General features: G+C 37.2%; 1 protein-coding gene across 3 annotated transcripts in view; it reads right to left on the reverse strand.

Annotated features, from left to right (window-relative positions):
• Positions 1-13,778, reverse strand: part of SLC4A7 (solute carrier family 4 member 7) — a 91,784-nt gene that overhangs the window by 42,623 nt on the left and 35,383 nt on the right. For 2 of the 3 annotated variants that reach the window (XM_027872400.1, XM_027872399.1), the window contains exons 7-11: positions 8,203-8,318; positions 6,220-6,377; positions 3,688-3,775; positions 2,226-2,372; positions 1,201-1,307 (exon numbers count right to left, since the gene is read on the reverse strand). In XM_027872400.1, the coding sequence (XP_027728201.1) occupies positions 1,201-1,307; positions 2,226-2,372; positions 3,688-3,775; positions 6,220-6,377; positions 8,203-8,318 (616 nt within the window). Of the gene's footprint in view, positions 1-1,200; positions 1,308-2,225; positions 2,373-3,687; positions 3,776-6,219; positions 6,378-8,202; positions 8,319-12,176; positions 12,543-13,778 lie in introns of all 3 variants that reach the window. The other variant, XM_027872401.1, reaches the window with a different exon arrangement.

Consider the following 13,778-nt stretch of genomic DNA (forward strand, 5'->3'; position numbering starts at 1 on the left):
GATTAAAATTAACATAGACAGGGCCAAAGTAATTTACATAAAGATAATTTTAAAACTGACTACATCATAAAGTTGGCTAACATAAGGTTCTAAAGCCACTTGGGTCTACGTGTCTGGCCACCACTGTGTCCTCTGTTGCCACTGTCCAAAGAGCCAAAAAAATGTGATATGCCTTGGCCAACTCCTGGAAAAAGGCTCCAAGAACTCTTTGGGGAAAAAAAAACTCCTCCCAAGTTGTAGTGAAAAAGGAATAAATATCTATCTGCCTATCTATCTACCCTTCTAGCTAGCTAGCTATTTACAGGACTTCAGGCCATTTACCAAAATCTCTAACAGCTGCTCAATGGCAAATGCTTTACTAAACAGATTTTGAGGATTCAGAATCTGTGGGCAAAGAAACAACTGTTGTTGAACGCTATCCTAGTAAAATGGAATTAACACATTTATCTCCATCCAAGGAGAATCAGAAAGTATTTTAAAAGTGTCAACTATGTTCCTGCACAGGCTATGTTTCTGTTCTCGGTATGTTTTTTGTTCCAACGATAAAATCTCAAAGTTACCTTCAAATTTCCCAATGACTTATTTCTAATTTTATTCTCATAGGCATTTCAATAAGATTTACTAAGCTGCACCATTATTGTTGCAACAACTATAAATGATGTACTGCAAAATCAGTAGTTATTCAGATTTCCTTTCTGAGTTATAAATAAGTCTTTAGCCGATACTCTTCTTCCTTCCTAAACTTTTATGCTCCTTTGATGGGTATCATTACTATTCTATACTCTCTTCAAGCATAACCTGGGTTTGGACTGAAAGATACATGATAGCATATAATGACAGCATATGATAGCTGGAAAAAATGATAGCAAAAGTCATGCAATGTTTTGAATATCTAGCCCATTGTTATAAGTGCCTATAATTAAGTAAAATAAATTCACATCCATAATATTAAAGCTATTTTAAAATTATAGATAGGGTAAATGTATATTTAAGATGGTGAAATTACTACCATATTTTAAAATGTCAAATATCAAACACTCAAGAGAAACAATATTCAAATACACACACACACACACACACACACACACACACACACACACACACCCTACAAATCTATAAACACATACCATATAACAATCTACATTCAATGAAGCTTTAATATGATCTTTCTGAAATTCACATATGAGCCAGTAAACACACCTGCCAGTCCTCTGCAGTTCTGGTCCGGCATGATGGCCCTCTTCTTTCTGCATCTCACCTGATGAAGGTGTAGATCCATTTGGAAATATGGGGATCTTCCTCTTTTCCTGCATTCAAAAATGCATAACATTATAAGATTTATGTATGTATATATACATGCATGTGTGTACACATCTACATATGTGCATCTGTATCTGCATATATGTATGAACACACATCTACATATATACACATAGGTATATTTTTTTAAAGCAGTTCATATTAAGAATGCTGAATTGGTCTCTTCAAAATAAGTCAGATTAAAATGTTTATCAATTTTGGCACTGATTGTTTCTCATAAAAGTAAAAGGTGCTGGGGAGAGTTTCTACTTTAGCTTTTGTTCAAGCCTTCGTTTTTATCATTCTTTACTAGAGCACTAATATTTCAGTCTTCGTGATCATTCTTTTATGTGTTCTCAAAAACATGACACGAAACATGTTATCTTTAAAAATCCAAGCAGTTTTTAAAAAGACTGAAATCAGTTAATTTTAAAATAAAGCATCCCCAAAAGGGAGATGACACAAATATCTAGGGCAGAAGAAAATACATACATCCTCATTTTCATGAGAAGATAAAATATTCTGTTATTAAATATTGGAGTAGAACTTCTTAAGTGGTGGATGGGTACCACATAAGTCTTCATTAAACTTTGGTTTGTAATAGAGTCAGTCACTTTTCCATTACTATGGGTCAGAGAAGTCCTTTCCTTTTTAAGCAGTCCTCATCATCGCCTCTCTGTAGTAATCAGGCCTAAGTGGGATTCAACAAAAGATCAGACACCCACCCACCCCAAAGGACCACCCCAAAGGAGGGCCACTATGGTTTTGCTTGAAAAACAGATCCATTATTTTATTGATAAAATTGGATTTTAATACAATTGTTTTGGCACATACCACAGATCAATTCCTATTATTACTCACATAAAGATTAAATGAAAACATTTACAATAAACATAAACCAAAAAAATAATCCTAAGGAACCTGACCTGAGAAGGCACACTCTTTGGTGGCTCAATGCGTATAGAAGGGTCCCACTCTCCTGGAGGCAGAACAGTTACTTGGTCTAAAAATTCATCAATTCCAGAAAGGAGGTCATTTCTATCTTTTGCTTTATATGCAACATCATGGAAAATCTTAAGAAGAGAAAAAGTATAATTTCCTATAATGATTTTCTATTTGATAGATTCAGCATATAAAAAATATGTTCTAAAGAATCACAAATAAATCTATATCAACAGTGACAACAAAAGGAGCCATACACCACATCAAGTGCCTCCCTATTGGAATTATTAAAGTACCTTAACTGCAACCACACAACAAAACAGTGGTGCTTCCTTCCAGCCAAGTTGGTAGAGTACTCCTTGAACAATTAGACGATGCTACTGCACTCCACTAGAATAAAGCAAGCTTTTCTTAAAAAATTCATTTGAAGCTATTTGTTAGAAAGACATCAGATTAAAGTGTGTATTTTTAAAATGTGTTTCCACCAGGAATAAATTAAGTTGCTAGCCTCAGGCTTCCTAATAGTATATTGTTATTAAAAAAAAAAAAACCTTCAATGTGTCACATTCTATAGAAAGGAGGGTGAAGAAAAAAGAGAGAGAAGGGAAAAAGAAGGAAGACAGGTAGGAAGGGCAGAGGGATGGGGATGGGGGGAGAGAGAGAGAAGAAAGATAAAAGAAAGATAGGTAAGAATGAAAGAGGGGAGACAGAAAATGACTTTACAATCTTTTCCTTCTAAATTATCAAAATATTGAATGCAAATCTTATCTATGTCTGATATATCTGCCCAATGTTGAATTGTGGAGAGATGGTTAAGAAAAAAAATATGTCTGCAATACATGATTGACTTTAAAGCAAGACATCTGAATTGTGGTGCTATGGATAACTAAAGAAATTTTTATGAGTACTATTTTCCCCAAAATAGACCTGAATGAAACAGACTGTAAAGAAGACAACAGAATAAAAACGTTCCATTTCCTAGACACTTTAAACATTCAACATACTAAGAACAAAAGAAAACGCAATTAGTGATTGAAGTGCTAGACACACCTAAGACCATAGCTTCAGAGGAAAAGGAAGGTAGAAAAATGATAGAGCCTAAAGCCTTGGTGTTCTGCCATCAGGGTCCCTCAGTGTCACTTGATCATAGAGAGCGAAGGGACCTTGGAGGCCTGAGGCATCAAATCCAACCATTCATTTTACAGGCGAGAAAGTTGAAGCCCATGAAGGTTAAATGACCTGCCCAGGGTCACACAGATATTAAGTGGCAGGACAAGGATTTGAACTTGTGTTCTTTAAATGCAGGATTCTGCCCAGTGAGTCACTATGCTATGACACAGAAGTACACTGGGACTTCAGTAATATTCAACCAACTTATCATGATTTGTTTCTTTGCTTGCACTATACAGTGCTTATTCATCAAAACTTCAGCATGTTTTCCCTTACCTCATCTGTCATGAGGGTAGCTATTGATCTCCCAATTTCATGGTACTGTGGAGCCTTGCCTGCAGGGCCCAGTAATAGAAACAAAAACCTAGAAAAGATTTAAGATAGAGAGAGAGAGAATTCAAGGTAAGCCAAAATGTAGGAACAACCTTTTAAAAATAATTCTAAGCAATTAAACACAGCCATTAGCAAAATGAGAAGGCAAAGAACTTCATGGAGAGAAGGACTGGCTGCACGGGAGGGCCATCAATTCTTGCTGATCTGCACAAATCAAGGGATACCTAGCATAAATAACCAACAAATACTTTATTTAATTTTTGTGTTTTACATCTAGATGTGAAGGTAGCTACTAGTCTTAGAAATCCTCATCCAGCATCTATATGATGAGCACACAATGGAGAGGTAGTCACCTCACCACAGCCTAGTGCTATAAATAATCACCAGGTGCCTTCCCTCCTCATCACCCCACAAGGTTACAGATGAGCTGGGACGAGGCAAGGGGCTCCTCCAGGCAATGGACGAGACGGAATCTGAATTCGCCGTTTTTGACTCCGAGTCCAGTGCTCTATGCCACACTGCCTCTCACATCTTTCATTGGAGACTCTGGACATGAAGCTTCCTTCACATTTAAAATTAAGATTCATATAATGCTTTAAGGTTGGCAAAACATTTTCTTCACAATTATCATTCCCCCACCCTCACACCTTGTCCTTTTGGCTCACAAAAGTGACATTACTTGCCCAAACTCCCACAGCTGGGAAAACCAAAGAACCTTAAGAATGGGAAAAGACTGCCTCCCCTTTCTCCCCCTCCTTTTTCCCTTCTCTCTTTTCCTCCTCTCCCTCTTCTTCATCCCCTCCCCTTCCTCCCTCCCTTCTCCCCTTCCTCCTCCCCTTTTTCACCCTTCCCTTCCCCTACCTCCTCCTCATCTCTCCTCTTCTTCCCTCCCCAAAGTGTTCAAATCCACCATGCTTCCTGACAAATAAGACCATCTGCACCACCACTGACGAGGAGTCAGGGGGCCACCAAGTCTCTGCTTGCAGAATCCCAGTGACACTAACCCACCAAGCTGTCCGTTCCATGGCTAAAGAGCTCCAATTGTTGGAAAGTCTGTCCAACTATAATCTCCCTTCCTTTGTGGAGCTTTACTCTCCAGACAACTCCTACCTCTCTTGCACATGCTAATGATGACAACTGAAAATACTACCTCAGTTAACTGATGGATTTAGTGCTATGCCAGAGAAACTGCAGAGGAGGTAAGTTTTGAGAATCAGAACAAATAAATAAAAAAGGCCTACCACTGTAAAGGAAAGAATGAGAAGCATGAATGAGGGGGCAGGCTAACTGGCATAAAATATACCTCCTCATTTACAGCACAGATTGGAAAGACTACCCAAGACAAAACAGTATATATGTACTCAGATACAGCCATGTCTTTGCTTAATTGCCTCTCTCTGTCACAAAGCGGTAGATAGGAAATAATTGGGATGGAGAGATAAAAGACATCAACAAAACCTTTTAAACAGGCTGACTAAAAGTAAATTAATTTTTTTCCAGCCACAAAAACTTAAAGAGATACATTCTACTAAGGCATGAAGAGGGTGCTACCAGCAGAGTCAGAAGGAGTTCTCACCCTGTTCAAAACACAGATCCTTGGAAGTACTGAAGAAGGATGCAGAAAATGGAACCATTTGTAAGAATTAGTTTTTCTCAAAAATCTCCTTCTCCTTCGAATCTCACATAGCATTTTTTTTGTTTGCATCTCTCTCATGGATATATTGGGTAGTATTACAATACATAATTAATTTGTGTTTTAACCTTTTACTAGACTGTGAGCTCCATGAGGACAGGACTAAGATTTTATTTATAAATTCTGTATTTCTACAGTGTTGAGCACAGTCTCTGCACACAGTAGACATTTGGATGAATGAACGAATGAATGAACTGAAACACTGGGTATCAGTGGGAATGCACTGGGAATCTGGGATTGCCAGAACTTATCAGATGTTAGCCATGATACAATTTAATGCTATAGTACTATTTACAAGGACCCAGAAGGAAACATAAAGTGTTATACATAATTAGGAGTGAATATACTGAAAAGATATAAAAATTAAAATATTAAAAGAGTGACAACCTGATTATTTTCCACATAAGATGTCAAACACATTTCATCCAGTGTAAAGTGTCAACAACATAGAGAAGCTTCTAAAAGGCATTTTCTCTCAGGTGCTGATTTTTTTTCAGAGGGGGGAAGGGAAATGGGTTAAATGGAAGAGAAGGCTACTCCTTCCAGCCATGTCACTGCTACAGGAACCTTGTGCAAGGTCACAGAGCCTGTCTGAAGCAAGGGCAGGATTTGAACTCAGTTCTTCCAGACTCTAAAGCCTCTTTTCCACCTCAGAATGCTTACAAGGGGCAGAAAGTATTCACTCCACAATGTTTTCCTGCACAAGATGACTGAAATATTTACATTCATTAACTTTAATACATGCTGAATTTTGGGAACCATCACAATAACTGATTCTTTACCTGGTGGGCACCGGAACCTCAGTGAGGCCAGAAAGGAGGACGGCTGGGGACAGCCTCACAAATGCAATGATAGGCCTTTCCAAAAAATCCACTTCTCCCACCAAAACATTGGATGCTTCAGCTCCTGTGGGAATTTTCCTCATGAAATTCATGTCAACCTATTAGAAAACAGACAAATAACAATCAAACCCCAGGGGGTATTTTCATACCAATGCTAGAGACAATGGTAGGGAAGAGATGGGGAAAAAAGAAATAAAAATAATCTTTCATGAAAGACTACTGAGAATGATTTGATGGAAACATAAATCAAGAGCAAATTTTTCACACATCTACAAAACTAAAAAGACAAAATATGATAATATAAACAAGATGCCTGCTAAGCAACACTTTTAATGGTTTAATTACGCTCTAGTTTTTATTACTTCTAAACCTAAATTATTGTGCATTTTCACTAGAGAAAATTTTCAATGAATATAGTAACATTCATTCAAAACTCTAAGGACAAATACTTTTTCACAAACAACTAAGAGTTCATGAAATTACACACAGTTCTAGAAGTCATTTATTTATCATGACTGAATAAAGAATTAGTTACCACTCAAGTAAAATTAGTGTTCTTGCTTTTTAAAAGTTCAAAAGCTGATGCGGGCTCATCATGCAGGAAGAGTCACACCTTTCATTCTCATGACTATTATATTCTATAATCTAATGAAATACAGTCACTGTGTATAATTCCAAAGAACAGTTACGAAATGATAGCGCACTAGGTGAACGTCTTCATGTCTCTAACTCACAAGAGGCACTACACACCACTCACTAGCTACAAACAACAAAGCAAACACTTACAGCGGGCCTCTTGAGTCCCACACCCAGTGTGCCACAACTACAGTGCCAGGAGGCTGACTCCTGCCCAACAGGAGACAAGGAAGTGTACACAACATCAGGCCAAAGAAAAAAAATTAAAACTGACAAAGGATCAAAGAGAATCAGTGGCATCTGCCAAACCTGGAGGACCACTACCACAGGGGTCAACCTGCAGTCCTTCCAGCTGTTTATTTAACAAGGGCAGCCTGCAGTCCGGTTAGTAACCACTTTTCCCTTAGAACTACTCACAGAACTAAATCCTAAATAACTAGATAGGAAGAGTCACATTGACGAAACCGAGGCAGTTACAAGGAGCAGAGCTGGCAGCCTCACAAGCGCCACTGGGCCAGAGCTCTCTACCGTCTCAGTGGAGCAAGAACAGCAATATAAAATCCTGTTCAAGCTTTCTTTTTGTAGGAACATAGTTTTAGGGCAAATTTCATCAACAGAAAACCGTCAAAAGTCACATTTAAAATTTAAGAAATATTATCTTTAAACTATATTATGTAATACTATAAAAGCTTATAGTAAAAATGCTATTTAAAAAGCCAATCAGAATCAACTTTTCAAAAGTAATATGTAAAGTGAGCTCCATTACTCTGGTATTTAGCAATAGCTTTTAACCCTGTTACGCAGGAATTTTACCCCAAGCAACATAATTAGTTCTGATTTGAAATGGTTATTTTGAGATCTATGCTTTTCTCTTCTCTACCAGTGGTGGAAGAGCTGATATGCTACCTGGTGTCTAGTATGGACCCCACAAGATTACAGCCAGATTCAAAAGGTTAATTCACCAGGGCTGCCTCATCATTCTAGCATTGATCTTTCTAGTTCTAGTAGCGTTCAAATGTATCACTGACATCCAAAAGGTACTAAAGAGGCATGGGATCAATGGACAGGTATCACTGGAAATGCTGAAAAGTGTCCCAGGTTATCCAAACCCTCTCATACAGCTATTGTACATGTTAGCTAACCACCTTTTCTTAGATTTTCATGGTAAGATAATCACATGCTCAATAAAGTTTAGAATAACCCTTCTGTTAAAAATATGACTGTTAGAACCGTGGATTGGAGCATAAGTGTGAGACTGTGGACAATTACCTTCAAAGACAGAATTACCTTGCTGAAGTCAACAGTACTATTCTCTCTGCTTCCTCCAGCTCCATTACCTTTAGCTTCTCCACTTTTGCTACTGTCCAAGTTTCCAGGTGCTGACTGTGGAGATGCCAAAACGCCTATATTTTAAAAATGCACAAATCCAAAATAAATATATAAAAAAAATAGATTGTATAATGTAACATTGCTCTTAACTCTGACAGTGATGGTCTGCCAAAAGCAAATGTGCAAGTAAGCCAATGTGCAGCGTATTAGTACTTTACATAAAAGCAAATCAGTAGCTTGCCTCCCAAATGTAAATGGTGCCATTAGAAGTTGCCTCAATGATGGCCCCTCCCTCCAAAAAAGGAAGAATGACTTAGTGAAGAAAGAAGGAAGAAGACTAAAATAACACATTCAAATTGATTCCAACCACAAATATTTTGGAACTGAGCCCTCAAAAATTTGATATACATATGAACTTTATGGCCCATGATGACACAAAGTATAGAAACCAACCTGTACTTCATATGCTCAAACCAGGAGAAATTAAAACAACTTTCCCTGGGAACAAACTCTGCACAAAATAAGCTAGATACTAACTAAAAATACTTACTGCCTTAGCCTCTCATGGTCATCCCAACAAGCACTTAAGAGGATCACAGAACTAGGGCTAGAATAAACCTTAGCAGTCACCTAAGCCAGCCCTCTCATTTTACCAATGAGGAAACTGAAGCCCAGAAAGGCAAAAAGACACAGACACAGCAGCAAAGAGGAATTTTCCTTGATACCAGCCTATCAATGAACAGGCTATAAAAATGTAAGGAAAGCTCCTCACTCCCTGGTAGACTAAGAAACCAAAACACTAACAAGCAGAAGAAATACAAAAGCACTTGACTATATCCATGATCCTGTTTCATGGCACAAATGAGAACATTTTAATGTTCTTAAACATTTCTTGGAATAGTACTGTCATGGCACAAATTCAAACTAGAAGCTTTTTATGATAATAAACCCTCAATGAAAACAAACCAGTGGTTTATCCATACTAGCCAACACTCAATGGAAAAAAAATAGGCAACTCTAAAATAATGATTTCTCAAAATCTTCAGTTACCCTTTCACAATTTTTTGAGATGAAGCAGTTTAGCTCGAGACACTCAGTCCTCAGAATTTCTTTCCTTTGACCTTTGTACTCTAAAATAAATACATGTTAAGGACATCAGTTAAGTTACTTTTAATAAAGAATCTATTTTGTTTAGTCCTCTTGTCAAAAAAAATGCCTCTTAAGAATATTCTGCATTAGGTTTACAAATATGGTGGGCTAATTTCAGATCTTGACCATAAAGTGAAGCAAAGAGCTGATACCATGGATAAAAGAAAGCAAGAACAATGCATACATTAACCTCAACCACTATGACATAGAACTGTTTGGGAGATAAGAGAACCAAGGATGCTATATTGTCTCCCCTCCCACTCTTTGTCCTTATCTTCATGTTCAATTGTTTTCCAAGGCACAAAAGCTATTTTCTTTTCCTAAGGCTATATCAAGGAAGTAGACAGATTTAAGACATTTTCTTCACACTATAACCTTAATTCAAATATAGTTTAGTGAAAAGAGCACAGGAATCTTGGCTCTGCTGCTTACTACAGGAGTGAATTTGAGCAAGTCATTTGAAATCTCTGGGTCTTAGTTTGCTCATCTATGAGGGCATTAGACTACATGATCTAGGTTACCATCAAGCTCCAAAACTATGGTCCTATGGATATACAATTCATGCAAAAATATTATGATAGTGAATGTTAGTAATATTCTATAAATTTAGTCAAACGAGTCAAATAATTTCCCCTATTTTTTTCCTTTCATGATCACACTAAACTGTAAAATCTTTGAGAGCAGGGACCTAGTACATGAGTAGATATGTAATAAGTGTTTGTTGAATTGACCTGCATTTGTGCATCCCTCAACATTTAGCATAATGTTTTGTGGAATAATAACTTAACAAATGTTTGTTGAATTAACTATAACCCAGAAGTCTTTGATGTGACTCTTACAGTCAATGTGAAAGAGAGCCTTGAGGTAACTTCTCTATAAGCATAATGTTAAAATTCCACAGTTAACATTAGGTTTTCAAAGAACTGTATAGACCAAAGCGATACATACAGCTTATTTTTAAAAGGCAGGACTACTCCTAGTTGTCCCCATATTTCCTTTCCAAAGCTACACAATTTCACAGACAAGGCGTTTCTGAAAGAGAAATTAAACAAGGATCTTCCCAAAGTCAAAAGTATTTTCTTTCATCTTTGTAAGCAGTCTTTCTGGCTACCACTGCAAAGTGTATTCTACTCTCAGAAAAGCAGTTTTAATGAGATTAATATTGATAAATATTAAAATGTCACTCTTCTACAATATGCATAAGAAATAGCTGTAATTTTTTCCCCTGGGGAGGAAGGAAGGTATTCCCATTACAGCATCTTACTTTTACTTGACATACAAAATACAACTACATAAGGTGTTCTGGGCTTCCTGTGTGAAGTCTTTTCTTGGTATAATTTCCACAGAAAATGATATAGCAAGAGATTTTTACGGCAGCTGACAAATGGGATGCACCCAGAAAAGTCATGCATTAAGAATTCAAGGGAAAACATTAGTGAACCTCAATGAAATACACTATCATTATTTAAAAAAAAAGTAAGAATTGAGATGGTACTGTTTGACTATCATTTCTTGATTATCAGTAGCTGTAAGTTATTATATAAAGGATTATTCCTTACCTAAATACCATTATCATTAACATGACTATATTCTTTTCTAACAAATCAAAATTAAATTTGCTACTTAGGAAGTTTCCTATATTCTGATATACTAAACCCATTAAAATGGAGAATAAACAACATCTTGATGTTATCACATTTCTCTCTATATTTGTAACTGTTAATTTATACTAAGAGGCAACAAGGCAGGGTAGGTAAAGAGCCAGCCTTGAAGGTCAGAAGCTTGGAGTTCAAGGACTCCTGCCTCTGACATACATTGGCCATAGGGCCCTGGGTGCTCCAGGTCCTTGTCTCAGACTAGTCAATATTGGCCTACGTCAGCAGAAGGAGGGTTCCTCTAGGAATGAAGTCCCAGGACTTAATTTATATGATTATATAACTAGTAAGTCTTAGTGATGTCATAAACGAAGACCTGAAAAATGGGCAAAAACACACACTTTCAGAAAAGCACACCTTTTTTCTCTCTATTTTTAATTCTATAGAAGAAATGTATATGTAAATAATTTTCCAGAGTAATTCTAACTCACCATAATCTAAACACTGTGTCCCATACCAAAGACAAAGAAATACGTTCCATCGAAATTTCTAATTTATATGCATAGCCATAACTTTGGCAAGAACTAAACAAGCTTTAGTCCGTCAAATTTTAATATAAATTTGTCTTAAAGAAAACAATCAGGCTCAAATGCAGAATACCCAGTCTGTATTCTAGGCTCTAACACTTTCCCATCATAAATGTTGATCAGCCATGATATAAATGTCACAAATTCCTTGGATAAAATCAGGGCAAAGTAATTCAATCTGGGCTTCCCAGAGAAGACAAAATGATTACTATAAATTATGGATAAAATGTTCTCATTAAGTAGACTGGATTTTGAATTAATCCTCAAAATATTAATCCTCAAAAAATTTTTACATCACAATAATATATTCACCTGAAGACAGAAAAATTGTTTCTAACAAGTCCTCTTAAATCATTTAAGTGCTCTACTAGTTAAAAAAGCTCCATTGCCAATTCAAAAGGTGACCTTAAATGGGCTTTTATTTTAAAAACTACAAAGTTTTTTAATAACACACTACAATTACTGCAGAAGAAAAAACATGCACCAGTCAAAATAAATGGTAAGCACTACTCATATACTGCTCAAGCTATGTGCCAAAAAAAGCATTCCGATGCAAGTGAGGCAGATCCAGAAAGCACCACACAGAGCTGTGGATAGTTGCCTGGGCTTAGGTCAATATTTTCCTCCTTCTTCTGCTCCTGGCACTGCAGTGCTTCTAATTCTTCCTCAGGTGGATGAATTACTACTGTGGGGATATCATCACTGGCAGATGAAATCAGAAATTCTGGGACCTGAAGCTGACTCTGCTGAGAACTTCTGGAATCCAGTCGACTGACTTTAGGACTGGAGGGTGGACTGTTTTGAGGGGTGGGTGTTGGGGTTGTACACCTGGAGGCTGCCGGAGTCCCAGCTCGTGAAGAAGGAAGAAGATGACTGAGAAGGGACAAAGGTGATTCTCCTCTCAGTGAAAGATTTGAAGCAGATAGGCCTGTTCGTAAAGAGTGGCGGGAGGCTGAAAGGCCTTCCCCTGAGATAAAAAAATAAATGAAAAATTATGACGTTCACAGCAGGAATGCAAAAAAGAGGCACAAAAATGTATCATTTCTGACATAAATCACAAGCTTTCAAGAGTCAAAAATTCAATTTCATGCAGGTGTGGAGTAAGCATAGCAATCAGGCTTCACAGGTATTAGAAAACTGGTACAGACTCTACTGATCAGTTAGTTCACTCAAGAAACCACAAGAAAAAAGAATGTTAATGAGGAGAGATGAAAAAAACCAGTCAGCATTTAATATAAAATGAAAGGACAATTATACCCCTTGGTTCCCTAGCTTTTTGAAAAGCAACAAACCAGAATCAAATTGTCATTTAAATAAGACAGGACACCTAACTTATAGCATCTTGCACTTATTACCATGCAAAGAGAGTCTCAACCAATGAGGCCGAGCAGCAACTTACCAGCATGTCAGAGACTCACTGTACCTCTGTTCCTACAAAGAAGAGATCTACCACTTCTCCCATAGTCTCTATCACTGCTTCCTTGTAAGAGTGTTGAACTAGAACAAGACATTAGTATACTCTGCCTAATGGAGATGTTCTCCAAGCAGAACTACTGAGCATAATTTAAAAGTACTCAACTAGAGAAAAACTGTATCAAGGTCATTGAGAGGCCTCAAAATATTCAAAAACATTTAACAATAAAGATGATGAAACTGGGTTCTACTAACAAAGAGAAGGAAAAAAACTACATAGCATTAACTGAAAACTCATGTCTGCCTCCACTCCACGAAAACAACTAGAAGCTCATGATTAAAAGGAAGCCACTTTATAATATTTCGAAGGGTTAACGTGTGCTCAGATGTCAAACAGAGGAAAAGCTCATACTCTCAACTACAAATGGTAGGAAAAAATCCAACGGTTCATGCTGCAGGGCTTCAGAGCCGCTTCCCAGGAGTACCCACCACCCCAGAAACATTCATGGTCCCTGTTTTAGGCCATCTAGTCCAGTGAACTCATTTTCTTGGTGAGGAGACCCAGGCCAAGAAAAGCACCTTGCCTAAAGTCACAGGACCAGTGAGCAGCTGAGCAGCCTCTGAAGCCCAAGCCCCAGGATTCTTTCGACCATGTCTTGTGGTAATTCCTTTTTTTTACGGTATTCTAGTACCCTCCATTAAATTCCATTTATCACAAAGATAATAAGTGTAAACTTATTTACACTTATAAAAGTATAAACTTAAACTTATTTTATACTTATTAAAAAGA

This window comes from Vombatus ursinus, unplaced genomic scaffold (genome assembly GCF_900497805.2).
Source record: "Vombatus ursinus unplaced genomic scaffold, bare-nosed wombat genome assembly UNPS02014799.1, whole genome shotgun sequence".
Taxonomy (NCBI): Eukaryota; Metazoa; Chordata; class Mammalia; order Diprotodontia; family Vombatidae; genus Vombatus; species Vombatus ursinus.